The sequence below is a fragment of the Dreissena polymorpha genome, chromosome 14 (genome assembly GCF_020536995.1).
Source record: "Dreissena polymorpha isolate Duluth1 chromosome 14, UMN_Dpol_1.0, whole genome shotgun sequence".
NCBI lineage: Eukaryota > Metazoa > Mollusca > Bivalvia > Myida > Dreissenidae > Dreissena > Dreissena polymorpha.
In genome coordinates, this window is record NC_068368.1 from 67,316,012 (window position 1) to 67,335,551 (window position 19,540).

A 19,540-nucleotide genomic window follows, 5' to 3' on the forward strand; every position below is an offset into this window, starting at 1 on the left:
TAAACAGTAATGCCATAGTCAGGTAAACAGTAATGTCTCTATCAGGTAAACAGTAATCTCTCAGTCAGGTAAACAGAAATGTCCCTATCAGGTAAACAATAAGTACTCTGTCAGGTAAACAGTAATGGTTATATCAGGTAAACAGTAATGTCTCTATCAGGTAAACAGTAATGTCTCTATCAGGTAAACAGTAATGTCTCTATCAGGTAAACAGTTATGCCTCAGTCAGGTAAACAGTAATGCCCTCTGTCAGGTAAACAGTTTTGCCTCTATCAGGTAAACAGTAATGTCTCTATCAGGTAAACAGTAATGCGTCTATCAGGTAAACAGGAATGTCTCAGTCAGGTGGACAGTTTTGCCTCTATCAGGTAAACATTAATGTCCCTATCAGGTAAACAGTAATGCCTCCATCAGATAAACAGGAATGTCTCAGTCAGGTAGACAGGTATGCCTCTATCTGGTTAACAGTAATGTCTCTCTCAGGTTAACAGTAATGCATCTATCAGGTAAACAGTAATGCCATAGTCAGGTAGACAGTAATGTCTCTATCAGGTAAACAGAAATGTCTCTGTTAGGTAAACAGAAATGTCCCTATCAGGTAAACAATAAGTACTCTGTCAGGTAAACAGTAATGGTTATATCAGGTAAACAGTAATGTCTCTATCAGGTAAACAGTAATGTCTCTATCAGGTAAACAGTAATGTCTCTATCAGGTAAACAGTTATGCCTCAGTCAGGTAAACAGTAATGCCCTCTGTCAGGTAAACAGTTTTGCCTCTATCAGGTAAACAGTAATGTCTCTATCAGGTAAACAGTAATGCCTCTATCAGGTAAACAGGAATGTCTCAGTCAGGTGGACAGTTTTGCCTCTATCAGGTAAACATTAATGTCCCTATCAGGTAAACAGTAATGCCTCCATCAGATAAACAGGAATGTCTCAGTCAGGTAGACAGGTATGCCTCTATCAGGTTAACAGTAATGTCTCTCTCAGGTTAGCAGTAATGCATCTATCAGGTAAACAGTAATGCCATAGTCAGGTAGACAGTAATGTCTCTGTCAGGTAAACAGAAATGTCTCAGTCAGGTAATACAAATGTCTTAGTCAGGTTAACAGTAATGCCTCTGTCAGGTAAACAGTAATGTCTCTGTCAGATAAACAGTAATATCACTTGTGATGTAAACAGTATTGCATCTCAGGTAAACAGAAATGTCTCTGTTAGGTTAACAGCAATGCCTCTGTCAGATAAACAGTAATGTCTCTATCAGGTAAACAGTAATGTCTCTATCAGGTAAACAGTAATGTCTCTGAGGTAAACAGTAATGTCTCTATCAGATAAACAGTAATGCCTGTATCAGGTAAACAGTAATGCCTCTATCAGGTAAACAGTTATGTCTCTATCAGGTAAACAGTAATGTCTCTGTTAGGTAAACAGTAATGTCTCAGTCAGGTAAACCGTAATGTCTCTATCAGGTAAACAGTAATGCCTCTGTCAGGTAAACAGTAATGTCTCAGTCAGGTAAACAATAATGTTTCTATCAGGTAAGCAGTATTGTCTCTGTTAGGTTAACAGTTTTGCCTACGTCAGGTAAACAGTAATGTCTCTGTCATGTAAACAGTAATGCCTCTGTCGGGTAACAGTAATGTCTCAGTCAGATAAACAGTAATGCCTTTGGAAGGTACACAGTATCAGGGCTCTCGCTAGGTTAAAATTATTTTTCGCCACCCTTTTTCACCATTTAATATATTTTTTGCCTCACTTTAAAAATATGAGCAATTTTGTAAACATTATTGATGTATAGTCTTCAAAAAGTTGATATAATTCAATTTATTGTTTGTTATATGATTTAAAACCAAAATTACAATATTCTTTACTTGAATGTCCAGTTTTAAGTTTTGGTCATGATACAATTAACATTCACTGTAATGCCAATATAAGCCACAAACCTGTGTTATAATAACCGACCATGTTATAAATAACTTCAATACTCATATTCTGCTATGTTGTGTTGTCATTTTGTCAATTGCCAAAAGCTCTCATTACATCATGTGTATCATTATGAGTCAGGAACAGCACAATTGGCTTTTTGGGGAAACATAAACAAATAAAAACAAACACACTTTTGAGTTAATGTTGTGTTATTGATGTATTTACGGTAACTAGTTTTATCAATGCATTTTATCCCTAACCTGCCCTCTATGTAATAGCTGTTAAGCCTTATTACTGCTTAATTAATATCTATAACAGTGGCTGAAATGGGTGGAGGATTTCTACAGGCTGTATGTCAATTACTACAAGAAAAAAGTGAACAAAACCTTAATGTGTCTAATTTGTCATTGGTTGAAGATTATGATGGTACTTTAACAAATTTGTTTTTTACCAGTACAGGTGTATTAACTTGTACAAATTTTGATTTAACCAGTAATGTTCGGTATATTTTAACTTCATTGGCCTTGTACATTTATAGCGATACAAAATTGAATAAAATATAAATCTTGTTACAAATATTATTGAAAATAAAATAAAATATTTGAAATGTAATTTAACAGAATAGATGCCAAATTTGACCTTGAAACAAGCCCCATAGTTATTGCCAGTTTAGTGTGTGAATCTTTGTTGGTTTTTTAATGGTTTAAAATGCCAAGATAAGTTTGGCTTAGCTTATAAAACCATTTATATTTTATTATTGTATATGGTATTTTTTTTTCAGGCCAACTGTACGAAACCTTCAAATGATGAACACCCCGCATTTTTATGACTCCATAGAAACGGATGCAGACAGTATAAAAATATCTCAGAAAAAAATCTCAAAGCAAAAAATCAAGCAGTCCAAGAGACTTCCACATTGGCTGTGGGTAATAATAGTCCACATTCTGGGAATAAATCTTCCAAACCCATACCTGTCTAGAGCAGTATTTGGCATAACGGTCTTATCAGCAGCTTGTTATACCTTCCTAGGAGTGCTGTACACAGCCTATGACATTTCCAGCAAGAATTCTAAGACTACGGGTTCAATTGGCTTCATTTCCTTGCTGATTGGTTTTTCCTGGCTATGTCTGGGTATATACTCGTTCAGGCTGGCGGGGCGGCTGTTTAGTGACGAGGATTTCGCGGCCAGTGTTCGGACACATTCCAGGACCTTGCTACGTATCAGCACAGTCCTACTGTTGAACATTCTGGGCCTGGGTTTCACAGGTAGATTGGTATTGATTGTAAAATAGAATACATATTGTAATATTATTAATTGAATTTTATTGTTAAAGGGACTGTCAATTGCGATTGACGAAAAAAGAAAAGTTTTAAAATACCGTATTTTTGTACAATAATTAGTTTATATTAATAAAAATATCACGACTGGTATATTACATTACTTGAAAAAAGTTCATATTTTCAGTATATTCTGTACTAAAATTTTGCAATGTGAAATCGAAAGTACATCGCAAAAATAGGTGACATAACGATATACACACTATAAATAACGCAAGTAGAATTATCATTACATATATATAATATATACAATTCACTACGCATGCACAATTTGCATTCCTGGGTTTACCATGTGACGATTATGATCAATCTACTTGCGTTATTTATAGTTAACTGGTAGACTGGTAGTTACCTGGTAGACATACCCAGTAAAATTTATTACCAAATATACTGAATATATGAAAACGTAACAACTTTTTTCAAGTAACGTTATATACCAGTCATGATATTTAAATCAATAAAGATAAATAAGTGTAACAAAATACGGTATTTTAGAACTTTTCTTTTTTCGTTAATAGCGGTTGACAGTCCCTTTAAATTATCATGCAACACTTAAATACACAGTTGTTACTATTATGCAATCAGTTCTTTATAGACCAAAAAGCAAAGGAAGAAAGTTTCTCAATTATGAACACTGAATTAGGTTTTATCCCCACGTTTTTCAGGAAAAAAAGTTGGGATTATGTGGTTATTTCCGCTGTCTGTCCGTCCGTCTGTGCAACTATCTTCTCCTACACGATTAGCACAAAAACCTTGAAACTTACAAACATGGTTGCTATGAGCATATGTGCGACTGTGAACTATTTGGAATTTTGATCTGACCCCTGGGTCAAAAGTTATTGGGGTGGGGCCGGGTCAGAGATTTTCCTGCGACCTCGATTCAAAAAAGGCTCATAACTACTGTGTCCCTTCAGATATTGCTTTCATATTTGGTATGCATGTGTATCTAGACAACACCTTTCCATTCGCATACAATTTTTTACCCCTGTGATCTCAACCATGAACTTTAGGTCAGCGTTCAGGTTTCAAACTATGCGACCGCGCTTCGAAAAAGGCTCATAACTACTGTGTCCCTTCAGATATTGCTTTCATATTTGGTATGCAAGTGTATCTGGACAACACCTTTCTATGCGCATACAATTTGTGACCCTTTGACCTTGATCTTGAATTTGAGATCAGCGTTCATTTTTCGAAATCTGTGGCCGCGACTCCAAAAGGCTCATACATAGTGTGCATAACAGCTTCCATCACATGAAAATTTTTAACTTTGGGTCCGCATTCAGGTGTCGAACTCTGCGACCACGATTCAAAAAAGCTCATAACGTCTGTGTCCCTTCAGATATTTCATTCATATTTGGTATGCATGTGTATCTGGACAGGTCCTTTCCATGCGCATACAATTTTTGACCCCTTTTACCTTGACCTTGAACTTAGGGTCCGCGTTTAGATTTTGAAATCGATTATGTGGTCATCTCCGCCGTCTGTCCTTCCGTCCGTCCTGGCCACTATCTCCTCCTATACTTTTAGCACTAGAACCTTGAAACTTACACACATGGTAGCTATGAGCATATGTGCAACAGTGCACTATTTGAAATTTTGATCTTACCTCTGGTTCAAAAGATTTTTACTCATTTGTTTAGGTTATTTTATATTAACTTCTTCATTTCTACACCGATTTACTTCAAATTGATACATCTGTTATGACAATACGGTCAATCTCAACTATGCATGGCCCCATACGCATCGGCCTCTTCCGTGCCAATTCTAGTTTAGGAATATTGCTTATTATCAATGTTTACCTCTACACAGTAAGCGAAGTCTTTTGGTTACATCAGCAAAGTTATTTCATGTACACTTAAATCAGCAGTTTATACATTTTCTTATATTTATGCCCCCCTTCTAAGAAGAGGGGGTATATTGTTTTGCTCATGTCGGTAGGTCAGTCGGTCGGTTGGTCCGTCCTTCCGTCCACCAGATGGTTTCCGGATGATTACACAAGAACGCTTAGGCCTAGGATTATGAAACTTCATAGGTACATAGATCATGACTGTTAGATGACCCCTATTGATTTTCAGGTCACTAGGTCAAAGGTCAAGGTCACAGTGACTCGAAATAGTAAAATGGTTTCCGAATGATAACTCAAGAACGCTTAGGCCTAGGATCATGAAACTTCTTAGGTAGATTGATCATGACTGGCAGATGACCCCTATTGATATTCAGGTCACTAGGTCAAAGGTCAAGGTCACAGTGACTCAAAACAGTAAAATGGTTTCCTGATGATAACTCAAGAATAAATAGGCCTAGGATCATGAAACTTCATAGGTACATTGATTATCACTGGCAGATGACCCCTAATGATTTTCAGGTCAAAGGTCAAGGTTACAGTGACAAAAACAGTATTCACACAATGGCTGCTACAACAACTGACAGCCCATATGGGGGGCATGCATGTTTTACAAACAGCCCTTGTCTTCCTTATGTCTATCCATATTACCCTGTGCCATGTTCTCATGATAAATGTGATCCTTGGGCTGTAACAATGGGGATTTAAGCTTGTGCCTTAATTGTTGTCTTTGATTAGCCTGTGCAGTTTGCACAGGCTTATCAGGAACAAAACTTTTTGCCTACACTGGTTTTTTGTTTAGAAGAGACCTCATATAAAAGCATAAAGTGACATTCCCGATAAGCCTGTGTAGACTGCACAGGCTAATCTGGTACAACACTTTACTCAAATGCAGTAAGCCAAGTTTTCCCAGAGCCTGGCTTATTTGTTTCAGGCTTGAATCTTTATTGCTCCTACGAGCTGTATACACAAGACTACTGTGAGACTATTTCACTTCACAGTATTGTGTGCACCACCACCTATGTCAGTAGGGTGGTGTTTTCTGTGCTTGCTATGGCCTGGAACATGCTGGTAGGGTGCGTGCTTCTCTCAGTCTGCAGGACACACACAATAGGTTAGAAACAACTTATTTTATTATAATCTTTATTGCCATGATAATAAAGCTCAAAGAGTCATTGTGGACCTGAAATGGCCCACAAGTCAACCGGGGGTGACTAGTCAACCCTGGTTGACAAAAATCGGCTTCTAGTCAACCGTGTATTTTTTATCAAACGCCACTGCATCCAGATATCTAATATAGGCTATTGTGGCTTTTGAATATATTAAGTTGTTTTAGTCATTTAGCTCTACTTTCGTGTTTGTAGTAGTTTTACACAAAGTCCCTCGCATATGAACGACCAAATCATGTATTTTTTGGTGAAAAGGTAAAATTGTTGCCGAGGGTGACTTTATGCTAATTTTGAGGGTGACTAGAATCGGCTTGAAGTCATCCCCGGGTGACAAGAATAGGCTTCATGTTACCCCAGGTGACAATAATCGGCTTCATGTCACCCGGGGGTGACTAGTGTCGGCTTGAAGTCACCCTAGGGTGACAAGAATCAGCTTCTAGTCACCCCAGGGTGACTTGTGGGCCATTTCAGGTCGACAATGACCCATTGAATGATAATAAATGATATAAAGGATATACCATTGATTGCAATTCATGGATTGCCCTATCTTGGCATTTGTGAATGCATAGATGTCACCTTGCATAATGGTTAATCAAAGTTATATGTATCATAACAAAGTTTTCAATAAAGTTGAAAAGCTAAGTAATCAGTTTTCAATCATAAACATCAACAGTTTTCAATCATAAATTTTCTTATAAGGAAAATAAACTGCATGGTGGTATACATGTCCACTTGTTTGGCCAGGCATACGTCGGTTCATGCGCGACCTGGAGGAAGACGGCCGCCAGTATGAGAAGTACTGGAAACAGAAACTGTTGAAGGCCAAGGTGGGCCAATACCACAGGGACACCTCCACCATACTCAACAGTATGTACTGTAATTACGTGTAGGGACAACTCCACCATACTCAACAGTATGTACTGTAATTACTTGTAGGGACGCCTCCACCATACTCAACAGTATGTACTGTAATTACTTGTAGGGACACCTCCACCATACTCAACAGTATGTACTGTAATTACTTGTAGGGACACCTCCACCATACTCAACAGTATGTACTGTAATTACTTGTAGGGACACCTCCACTTGTGGATAACTTATTAATGAAATCGTGTTAGAATAGAAATAATCGACATTTGAAATAATAACATTGAAGAAAATTGTTTGAAGTTAATACTATGTTACTGTTAGACTTAGAAAACACTTTGAGAGACATCCTTAATACTGTTTAACTGTTTAATTTTTATTTTCTGTGATAAGAAATTGACTGTGTTAACCAGTGTACTTTTATTATTGTTATCTAAATATTAATAGTTGTTCATTGCTGAAATTAAATACAAATTAAATACAATTATTGAATATTAAAATTGTTCATGGTTCATTTAAATTGTTAATGTTTGAATAGTTTTTTTTTGGTATATTAAATATAACATGTCTGACAGGGTGACAGTAAATTGGTCAACTTTGGGAAAAATACTGTCAACCAAGGCTTTGCCTCGGTTGACAGTATTTCCTCAAGTTGATAAATTTACTGTCACCCTGTCAGACATGTAATATTTATATATTGAATATGTCTTGGTTGTATCATTATATCAGGTGACAGAAAATTTACATTATACTGTAAAATCAGAAGATAAATGGGGTGTGAATCCCTCATACAGTCAGCATCTTTATTCTTTTTATCCCCTGCCAAAGGTAGAGGGATATAGAATTCGCGTTATCCATCAGTCTGTCGGTCTAAACATCTATTGGTCTGTCACAAAATGGATTTTTTTCGTGATATCAATTCAACGAATTTGCTTGTTTATATTTATGTTTGCATGAGATTCTAATGCCTTTTTTAGCAGTATATTTATTAACTTTAACTTCTGTTTTTTAAAGACCATGAGTGGTTTTTGATGGAAGAGCAAGATAACATACTGAATGAAATTATGCGTGGAAGTGGGAGTAGATCGGAACAGCCTGTTGCCCCTAGTAACATTCAAGAACAAACAGGGGGTAACTCAGAACAGCCAGATGAACCGGTTTCATTTGGTCCTGAAGGCAACAGCTTACTGCCTGCACCAAGAAATAATGCTCCTGCAGAATCGGTATCTGTCATATTACCATCTCTGTAGATACATGTAGCTGCATTATAATTGTCTATAAAGAAGAGAATGGAGGAGAACAAAAAGTAAATAGATTATTTCAGCTATGTAAAGGATGTTCAATTCCATTTTCAAATTTAATTTGTTAATATTTTAAAACAGTTACACATGATGAGAGTTTCAAATTTGACAGCATGCTTGCTAAAGCCTTTGAAAACATTTCAAGAAACCTCTTCCAAAGCTCCCAAAATAAAATGAGTGTAAATTTGTGGTTGATCTTGAATTGTAAACGCTAAATAAGCCCTGATCAGTGTTAATTAATGCAGATCCCCTATTTATTGCCATCTGTTGTCAGTTTACTTAACTTTTTACCACTTAGATAAATATTTTCACGCATTTGTAGTCATTCAGAAAAATATATTTATTTAAAGACCTTTCTTACAAGATTCAAGTTTTTAAGGCTTCATTTGCAACCTTAGATACTGATGAGCAGAAAACAGCATTAAACCTGAACAGGCTGCGAGTAATCACAGGCTGTTCTAATTTAATGCTGATTTCACAAAGCCATTTTCACTTTGCTTCTGAATGGTGAAGGGTAAATATAATTTTTGTTAATGAATAGATTGAGTCAAGCATGGAGAGCCAGACCTCCCGGGACGATGATGGACCCCCGATTATGACTGATGATGAGCTTTTACTGTGCTACTGGAAAATATCAGTAAGATGTGGTTTCATATGAGAGGATATCCATGTAGTAGTAATGTTTGAAATTTACTTACAGTAAGGTATCACTAAGAAGTAATTACATATGTGGACATTAATGATTCAATTTTGTCAAGTAAAAATCCTACGGTTTCAAATCAGTGGGGAAAAAATAGCTCTGATTTGGAAAAACAGGGCTTAATGCATGTGTGTGAAGCATCATCCCTGATAAGCCTCTTCTTTCCACACAGGCTTATCAGTGTGATACTCTCTGCCTATATTGGATTTTTGTTTAGAAAAAACTTCCTTTAAGGAAAAAAATCTATTGAGAGCAAACATTAAAGCCTTGTTTTCCCAAACCAAAGCTCAAATGCAAATTTTTTATGCAAAAGACAGCAATTTAAAGTGTCTCAAAATTTCAGCATTTTCAAGTCTCAATATTTTGCAAATATGCTTGCTTCAAATCACAATGTGCTTAATATTGTAAGCTTAAGTGAATTATTTTGTACCCGCTGTGTGTAAACTTTTTCTTTCAAATGACATCTGCTTAAGTGATTTGGCTGAATTTCACCAAACTCCTCATGAATGATCCTTGGCAGACCATATGTCAAAGTTTTTCTTGGCAACTGCATATATAACTTATTTGTGATGAAAATTGATTGTTAGGACGGATAGTGTTAGTTAGCCAGAGTGAGGCTCAATTTTAGTGTTAGTTAGCCAGATCGAGGCTCAAGTTTAGTTTAAGTTAGCCAGAGTGAGGCTCAAGTTTAGTTTTAGTTAGCCAGATTGAGGATCAAGTTTAGTGTTAGTTAGCCAGATTGAGACCAAAGTTTAGTGTTAGTTAGCCAGAGTGAGGCTCAAGTTTAGTGTTAGCCAGTGAGGCTCAAGTTTAGTGTTAGTTAACCAGAGTGAGGCTCAAGTTTAGTTTTAGTTAGCCAAAGTGAGGCTCAAGTTAAGTGTTAGTTAGCCAGAGTGAGGCTCAAGTTTAGTGTAAGTTAGCCAAAGTGAGGCTCAAGTTTAGTGTTAGTTAGCCAGAGTGAGGCTCAAGTTTAGTTTTAGTTAGCCAGATTGAGGCTCAAGTTTAGTTTAAGTTAGCCAGATTGAGGCTCAAATTTAGTGTAAGTAAGCCAGATTGAGGCTCAAGTTTAGTGTTAGTTAGCCAGATTGAGGCTCAAGTTTAGTGTTAGTTAGCCAGAGTGAGGCTCAAGTTAAGTTTTAGTTAGCCAGATTGAGGCTCAAGTTTAGTGTTAGTTAGCCAGCTTGAGGCTCAAGTTTAGTTTTAGTTAGCCAAAGTGAGGCTCAAGTTTAGTTTTAGTTAGCCAGAGTGAGGCTCAAGTTTAGTTTTAGTTAGCCAGATTGAGGCTCAAGTTTAGTTTTAATTAGCCAGATTGAGGGTCAAGTTTAGTGTAAGTTAGCCAGGGTGAGGCTCAAGTTTAGTGTTAGTTGGCCAGATAGAGACTCAAGTTTAGTTTTAGTTAGCTAGATTGAGGCACAAGTTTAGTGTTAGTTAGCCAGAGTGAGGCTCAAGTTTAGTTTTAGTTAGCCAGATTGAGGCTCAAGTTTAGTTTTAGTTAGCCAGATTGAGGCTCAAGTTTAGTGTTAGTTAGCCAGATTGAGACTCAAGTTTAGTTTTAGTTAGCCAGATTGAGGCTCAAGTTTAGTGTTAGTTAGCCAGATTGAGGTTCAAGTTTAGTGTTAGTTAGCCAGAGTGAGGCTCAGGTTAAGTTTTAGTTAGCCAGAGTGAGACTCAAGTTTAGTTTTAGTTAGCCAGATCGAGGCTCAAGTTTAGTTTTAGTTAGCCAGATTGAGGCTCAAGTTTAGTTTTAGTTAGCCAGAGTGAGGCTCAGGTTTAGTTTTAGCTAGCCAGAGTGAGGCTCAAGTTTAGTGTTAGTTAGCCAGGGTGAGGCTCAAGTTTAGTTTTAGTAAGCCAGATTGAGGTTCAAGTTTAGTGTTAGTTAGCCAGAGTGAGGCTCAGGTAAAGTGTAAGTTAGCCAGAGTGAGGCTCAAGTTTAGTTTAAGTTTGCCAGATTGAGGCTCAAGTTTAGTTTTAGTTAGCCAGAGTGAGACTCAAGTTTAGTGTAAGTTAGCCAGATTGAGGCTCAAGTTTAGTGTTAGTTAGCCAGAGTGAGGCTCAAGTTTAGTGTTAGTTAGCCAGATTGACACTCAAGTTTAGTGTTAGTTAGCCAGATTGAGACTCAAGTTTAGTGTTAGTTAGCCAGAGTGAGACTCAAGTTTAGTTTTAGTTAGCCAGAGTGAGGCTCAAGTTTAGTGTTAGTTAGCCAGAGTGTGGCTCAAGTTTAGTTTTAGTTAGCCAGATTGAGGCTCAAGTTTAGTTTTAGTTAGCCAGAGTGAGGCTCAAGTTTAGTGTTAGTTAGCCAGAGTGAGGCTCAAGTTTAGTTTTAGTTAGCCAGAGTGAGGCTCAAGTTTAGTGTTAGTTAGCCAGAGTGTGGCTCAAGTTTAGTTTTAGTTAGCCAGAGTGAGGCTCAAGTTTAGTTTTAGTGAGCCAGAGTGAGTCTCAAGTTTAGTTTTAGTTAGCTAGATTTAGGCTCAAGTTTAGTTTTAGTTAGCCAGATTGAGGCTCAAGTTTAGTTTTAGTTAGCCAGATCGAGGCTCAAGTTTAGTGTTAGTTAGCGAGAGTGAGGCTCAAGTTTAGTGTTAGTTAGCCAGAGTGAGGCTCAAGTTTAGTTTCAGTTAGCCCGAGTTAGGCTCAAGTTTAGTTTTAGTTAGCCAGAGTGAGGCTCAAGTTTAGTGTTAGCCAGAGTGAGGCTCAAGTTTAGTTTTAGTTAGCCAGAGTGAGGCTCAAGTTTATTGTTAGTTAGCCCGAGTGAGGCTCAAGTTTAGTTTTAGTTAGCCAAAGTGAGGCTCAAGTTTAGTGTTAGTTAGCCAGAGTGAGGCTCAAGTTAAGTGTTAGTTAGCCAGAGTGAGGCTCAAGTTTAGTGTAAGTAAGCCAGATTGAGGCTCAAGTTTAGTGTTAGTTAGCCAGAGTGAGGCTCAAGTTTAGTTTAAGTTAGCCAGATTGAGGCTCAAGTTTAGTTTTAGTTAGCCAGATTGAGGCTCAAGTTTAGTTTTAGTTAACAGGAGTGAGGCTCAAGTTTAGTTTAAGTTAGCCCCGTTTGTTTTAGAGTGAGGCTGATATCTTCTCGACTGGTTTTGACTCAAATACAAAATATGTTTTAATAATTTTGCTATTTAAGTCATTCTTATGCATTAAGGCTAACTTTAATTACAGAGTTTCGTGGGGTAAAATATGTTTAATATTTAATTTTACATGCATTAAATCTTCCTTTTTTTATTTTCTTTCTTTAATTACATAGGTGTATGCATTAAGCCCTGTTTTGCCAGAACAAGGCTCCTTTCACTTACAGAGTCGTATGCGCTATGTGTCACAGTCCTTGCAGCGTTGGCTAGCCAGCTGGATGGCCTCTGTGTTGATCTGGGCTGCAGACTACGTCATCTATTGGCTCAGCCACTCTCCCAGCATCCTCGAGATTATTGAGTTCCTTGCGCCCATGCTTCTGCTTCTCGTGCTTGGATCAGCCTACGCAGAGGCCAACGGGGAGGGGCAGAGCATGATAAGCGTAAGCTTGATATTTGTTGCCAAATGGTGATAAGGACCATGCAGTACTGGGTTAGTTGGGAAAAATTAGCATGAGAACCCCTAAAATTGGGAAAGTTTGCGTTGTGAAATCTTTAAATTGGGAATTTTTGGTCTTCTTAATTGCTTGGTTCTTAATTAATTACACAAACCAATCTCAATATCCTTTCACATGCCGCTATGCTGTATAGTTCAGTTTGAGTGCTTACGTTGTTTGCTCACGTGCAGATAATGTTCATTTGGACGGAACTTACTTTCCTTTAGGGAATTTTTCAGAGCAATTGGAAAATTTGTAATATTTTCTCAGTTTTGAAAGTGCCTTTTACAGGGTGTTGCTAACTGGGGCTATGGGGAGGGACAGGGCATGATGAAGGTACAGAACTGTCTAATGGGGCCAGATAAAAGAAGTTTAAAAGAGGATACACCTGATCAGTTTGTCATTCAGTTTTTTGGTTAGTCAACTTCATGTCTTACGGACAGAGAATTATCAGAATAGGGCTTAATTACATTTTTATCCACCTGAAAACTTGGTATGAGTAGTGCATTTTGGAGTCATTCTGTTGGTTGGTTTGTCTGTCAAATTGTTAGATGTTCATCTTAATTTTTTTTGGAACAAAGCAGTATCGGAACAAAGGGCCACTGTTTGTTAAACCTTACAGCTTCTTAAGCTGATATATCATTAATATTTATGTGCATGAACATAAAAATTACCTTTTGAGGGCACAATAAGTGGATTTTTGATTTTGGAAAAATAAAGAATATGTGTCGGTCATTTTCCGATCTGATTTGCGTTGGTAAATTCGTGGATTGGTCACCCACATAATCAACGCAAATTAATGCCTCATTTCTCTACGTAGATCGTGAATTAAGAAGGATAATACTTACCCTGAGGCCAAAGAAACAAAGGCCTGTAATGATCAAAGTATGGCTATATAGGGGCTTTGAAGCTTGAATTCTGAAATGTTTTTGGTGCCCATGCTATTATTTCTTGTGCCTGGTTTGGCCTGGGGAGCATTAGATCGTGCTTAATCAGTAGGTTTAATTTTAACCCATTTTTCGTGTATTTGTATGATTGATGTCACTCGCTATGTGATGTAATTGTATGATTGATGTCACTCACTATTTGATGTATTTCAGTATTTGTATGATTGATGTCACTCACTATGTGATGTATTTCAGTGTATTTGTATGATTGATGTCACTCACTATGTGATGTATTTGTATGATTTATGTCACTCACTATTTGATGTATTTCAGTATTTGTATGATTGATGTCACTCACTATGTGATGTATTTCAGTGTATTTGTATGATTGATGTCACTCACTATGTGATGTATTTGTATGATCGATGTCACTTACTATGTGATGTATTTCAGTGTATTTATATGATTGATATCACTCACTATTGTATGTATGATTGATGTCACTCGCTATGTTATGTATTTCAGTGTATTTGTATGATTGATATCACTCACTATGTGATGTATGATTGATGTCACTCACTATGTGATGTATTTCAGTGTATCTGTATGATTGATGTCACTCACTTTGTGATGTATGATTGATGTCACTCACTATGTGATGTATTTCAGTGTATTTGCCCCACCAAGGACCGCTACAACTTGATGGGGTTCCTGCATACTCAGCCCCTTCAGATGCAGGTGAGTCTAGACCTTGGCCTGGGGCAAACAAGAGAGCCACAATTTCAACATGCATCATCTGATCTTCACCTATGGTGACATTTGTGACATATACCGAGGAATAGGTGTCTTGTCTCTCTGTTGTTTGACATCTCTGCAGCCAGCGGTATTTTCACAGGCTAGGGTAGCTAACCCTAAGCCCAAACCTCTTTTTCTCTGAGAGGCCTAGGACTGATCTTGGAGGATTTGAGTTGATACATCTTAGTCAAACCAAAAAGCCTAAAAAAAATCATGCCCACAAATCAAGCAATTCTTGTCAAAACTTCGGGTAGCTTATTTGACACACTACAGCACTACAAATCTGAGGATCCCCGGTTTCAATTCTTGCCGGGACAAATAACTTTTATTGGAATGGTCATGAAGTTATTTCTACAGTCATTATTTATCTACCTCTCATTTAACTGAAGTAATTGTCACTTACTGGCACGTAGCTTTGCCCTTAGTGCTTATTAAAAAGCTCAGCCAGGAAAAGTTTTAGAAAGTTAATTGACGGAAATTATATGCCTAAATTTCTGATTAAACAGAGATAATTCCAAATAAAAAAACAAATGTCTAGCTGGCCATTTTTGTCTGTCTGTGTATTTTAGTGCTGATGGTTCAAGTATCATAAATCACTTTATAGCAGAATTGATTAAGTAATTTCCCTTTTTCAAAAAAAAATCTATATATCTTAGTTTGTAAATCTGAGTGTAAAAAGGTTTACTTGTTAGGCTTAGCAGACTTTCTGGAGTATGTTCCTGTACAGGCTGATAGATCTCTCTTGTGGAAAATTTGATAAAGCCATGTTTCAGGTAATAGATACATTCTCATTCCAGGTGTTTATTCATTTATGTATTTATATAAACATATAAAACAATTAACTTAAAAATATTATTCTCTAAACCTCAATCAATAAGAGTACACTATCCATCTGGTGGTCCACCACTTAGTTGGTTTAAATTGTGCCCTTGGGGTCCACCACTTAGTTGGTTTAAATTGTGCCCTTGGTCCACCACTAAGTTGGTTTAAATTGTGCCCTTGGTCCACCACTTAGTTGGTTTAAATTGTGCCCTTGGGGTCCACAACTTATTTGGTTTAAATTGTGCCCTTGGGGTCCATCACTTAGTTGGTTTAAATTGTGCCCTTGGTCCACCACTTAGTTGGTTTAAATTGTGCCCTTGGGGGTCCACCACTTAGTTGGTTTAAATTGTGCCCTTGGGGTCCACCACTTAGTTGGTTTAAATTGTGCCCTTGGGGTCCACCACTTAGTTGGTTTAAATTGTGCCCTTTGGGTCCACCACTTAGTTGGTTTAAATTGTGCCCTTGGGGTCCACCACTTAGTTGGTTTAAGTTGCTCCCTTGGGGTCCACCACTTAGTTGGTTTAAATTATGCCGTTGGGGTCCACCACTTAGTTGGTTTAAATTGTGCCCTTGGGGTCAAAATTGCCCCTCTATAGGTTACTTATGATGTTTTTATTTGTGTTGATAGGTAAAACTTTGTTCTAGTTCTGTCTGAGGCAATATCAAATGTCCATCATACAGAGTAAGAAACCTTGATAAAAACAACTGTTATCACACAAAGTACAGACGATTTGCATGAACAAAGTGAGTCCAACTTGTCTTAGGTGAGCAGCCTAGGTCCACAAGTCCCTCTTGTTATTAAATAACTGTTCATTATATAAAGAATACATACTTTCTAAATGGAAAAGGTTTTTTGTAAACAAATGAGTCTTGTTCTGAGAATACTGGGCCTTATGCATATGCGTAAAGTGTCGTCCCAGATTAGCATGTGCAGTCCGCACAGGCTTATCTGGGACGACACTTTATGCACATGCATTATGCCCAGTTTTCTCAAAACGCGACTCAAATATTTAACCTCACTCTGAGAAAACAGGGCTAGATGCATATGCGCGATTGTTGTCCCAGATTAGACTGCTGTGCTGTATGTACAGGCTTTCAGAGTCAACACTTTGTGCCGGGATTGTTTTGCTATATTAGAGGGGATTTCCTTCAAACAAAAAATACAATAAAAGGGGAAAGTATTGTTACTTATTAGCCTATGCAGACTGACTAATCAGGAACAACACTTAAAGCACTTGCATTAAGCCCTATTATCCTGGAGCGCATCACAAATATATTTCTGGATATTTCAGGTGTTCAACATGTCCATCTCTTACCGTGCAATTCTCACAGTGCTGCTGGCGTTTGCTGTGGCCTTCGCCTCTCGACTGATACTTGACGAGATTTCCAAGACTTAACAGTATCCCGCTTGAAAACATAGTAAAAACAGCTCTAAGCAAACAGCATAACACTAGTTTCCCACTCAAACTGGACATGACTCTCTGAAAACAGCATAAAACCAGAACCATCTGCGAATCACTCACAGTCTGTTCAGGTTTTATGATGTTTGCTGCTCGTCAGTTCAAAAGGTCCCTGACCAAGATTCATAAGTCTGACCTTCAAGTTAGCAGACTTATGCCTCTCGTTTGTACGTTGAAAATAACGTTTGTGTTTGAGTGCAAATACTCCATATCTCTATATTTACTACAGATATTGACAGAAAACGTTACATGTGTGCCAAAGATCTAAATAAACGTTTCAGCCATGCTTTGTGAAAAGGGGGTTTAATGCATGTATGTAAAGTATTGCTCCGTATAAGCCTGTGCAACCTAAAGTCATATCAGGGATGACACTTTTTACCTAAACTTGATTTTTGCTAAGAAGATACTCTATAAACAAAATATATCATAAAAGCGGAAAGTGTTGTCCCTGATTAGCCTGTGCAAATTGCACAGGCTAATCTTGGACGACACTTTGTGCACATATATTAAACCCCCTTTTCACAGAGCATGGCTCATTTATTGAACAAGAACTATAATTGGCAAGTTTTTAGCAGGATTATGCCCCCTTTTGCCCGGTCAAGGTTTGCATGTAAGTTGAAATTCAGGTTGGAGATGGCATTTAACAAGAACATATATCTTTTAACTAAAACGCAACTAAGATTATATTAAACTTCTCACAAGTCATTTTTAGCTAGGCTGTTTTCGGAGAAATCCTGAGGTATTGTCATAGCCTCCTCGCCGTCTGGACGTCGTGCTAAAACCTTTACATTGGCTCTAAATTAAAGTGCTTCCACCTACAACTTTGAAACTTCATATGTACATGCACCTTGATGAGTCTTCACACCACACCCATTTTTGGGTCACTAGGTCAAGGGTCAAGGTCACTGTGACCTCTAATATAAAACTTAAACTTTGCCTCTGACATCATAGTGCTTCCACCTACAACTTTGAAACTGCATATGTACATGCACCTAGATGAGTTCTACATCCCACACCCATTTTTGGATGACTAGGTCAAAGGTCAAGGTCACTGTGACCTTTAATATAAAACTTTAACTTTGCCTCTAACATCATAGTGCTTCTGCCTACAACTTTGAAACTTCATATGTACATGCACATTGATGACTTCTACACGCCACACCCATTTTTGAGTCACTAGGTCAAAGTTCAAGGTCACTTTGACCTCATCAACAAAAAAATTGACAAGCTTTCACAGCCGAGGGTTGCACCGGTTATGCGGTGCTCTTGTTTTGGTATCATCATGCGATGTCACTCACCAAGGCCCATAACTCAGATTAATGCCTCTTGCATACTTAGAATATTCATTTTAATGCTGGAGTGCAACATGTTTGTCCTTATTATGTCTTCATACGTGTTCCGAGTCTGTATAAAGTCAATGACCAAGACTTATTACTTTGACCTTCATCAAAGAAGAATAGTTGAGTGGGCCGTCTTGGGACAGGTCTTGAGCTCTTGTTCATGTCTAAATCAAATGTGTCTTGTTCTGTGAAAGCTGGTCATAATGCATGTGGGTAAAGTGTTGTCCTAGATTAGCCTGTGCAGTCCGGACAGGCTAATCAGGGACGACACTTTCTGCCTAAACTTGATTTTCGGTAAGGAGGGACTTCCTTGAAACTAAAAATACCATTAAAGCGGAAAGTGGGGACTGCACAGGCTAATCTGGGACGACACTTTATGCACATGAATTAAGCCCAGTTTTCCCAGAACACGACATAAATTTGCAGGACATGTGTTAATGGGTTACCATGGTAAAACTGTATTTATTTAAAAAGTGAGCTAAGTTTGTTTTAATAAACATACTATTTTCTAAGGAGGTAACATTCCAATTATATTCTCTGTTTTTGTTTGTAAATGTTATATTGTTGTTAAAATGCTTATATCACATACTTATTGTTTTTTATGATATATTATTGTATTGTTACTATATTTTCTAGTCCCATTTTGTTGTATAAAAGTTACAGTCATTTTGTAACGTAAATGTAATGAATAATCCGATAAAGCATTTATTTATTTCATGAACAATGTAGCACAATATATAGGTGTTGTAACATTTTTTTCTATTCCCTGTTTTGTCTTGAAAAAAAAATTGTATGGATCGTGAATCATTACATAAATCTATTCAAAGAATGCATATTCACTCTTTGCAATCAGATATATATCCACTTTCAATATTTTAGTGATGATATTGATGAAAATGATTATTGTTACAAAATATATACCCGCATAGCCAAGTAGTATTTACTTCTGATGAATGAGTATAGCGGGATCAAAATAATACAAAAAGCTTTCTTCATTGAAAAGTTTGCTATACTACAGTAGGTTAATTGATGGTGTACATGCCTTAATCTATACTCTATGTATCTGTCATTTATAAAAATTTGACCTCAGCCACTGATTTTCCAAAGTTATTTTAACTTGTGTAACTGTTATTTGTTTAAAAAACCTCTTGCCAGTAATAAATGTTATTAATTATAAATGTTATTGTTGATGTTACACTAAGTCTTGCTATTACAGTATAAATTAACCAGTTTTAAGCTCACCTGAGCGCAACGTGCTCATGGTGAGCTTTTGTGATTGCCTTTTGTCCGTTGTGCGTTGTGTGGCGTCAACATTTGCTTTGTTAACTCTCTAGAGGCCACTTTTATTGTCCAATCTACATGAAATTTGGTCAGAAGATTGGTCTCAATGATATCTTGGATGAGTTCGAAAATGGTTACGTTTGCTCGAAAAACATGGCTGCCAAGGGGTGGGGCATTTTTCCTTATATGGCTATAGTAAAATCTTGTTAACACTCTAGAGGCCACATTTATTTCTGATCTTCATGAAACTTGGTCAGA

The 19,540-nt window shown here is 37.3% G+C and overlaps 1 protein-coding gene across 1 annotated transcript in view; it reads left to right on the forward strand.

Moving 5' to 3' along the window:
- LOC127857652 (uncharacterized) overlaps positions 1 to 19,179 on the forward strand; it is a 33,400-nt gene extending 14,221 nt beyond the window's left edge. The window contains exons 3-10 of the mRNA XM_052394228.1: positions 2,708 to 3,192; positions 6,042 to 6,221; positions 7,021 to 7,143; positions 8,158 to 8,366; positions 8,986 to 9,081; positions 12,431 to 12,643; positions 14,254 to 14,322; positions 16,494 to 19,179. Coding sequence (XP_052250188.1) covers positions 2,708 to 3,192; positions 6,042 to 6,221; positions 7,021 to 7,143; positions 8,158 to 8,366; positions 8,986 to 9,081; positions 12,431 to 12,643; positions 14,254 to 14,322; positions 16,494 to 16,598 — 1,480 coding nt within the window. The 3' untranslated portion in view covers positions 16,599 to 19,179. The remainder of the gene's footprint in view (positions 1 to 2,707; positions 3,193 to 6,041; positions 6,222 to 7,020; positions 7,144 to 8,157; positions 8,367 to 8,985; positions 9,082 to 12,430; positions 12,644 to 14,253; positions 14,323 to 16,493) is intronic.
- The last annotated feature ends 361 nt before the right edge of the window (positions 19,180 to 19,540 follow it).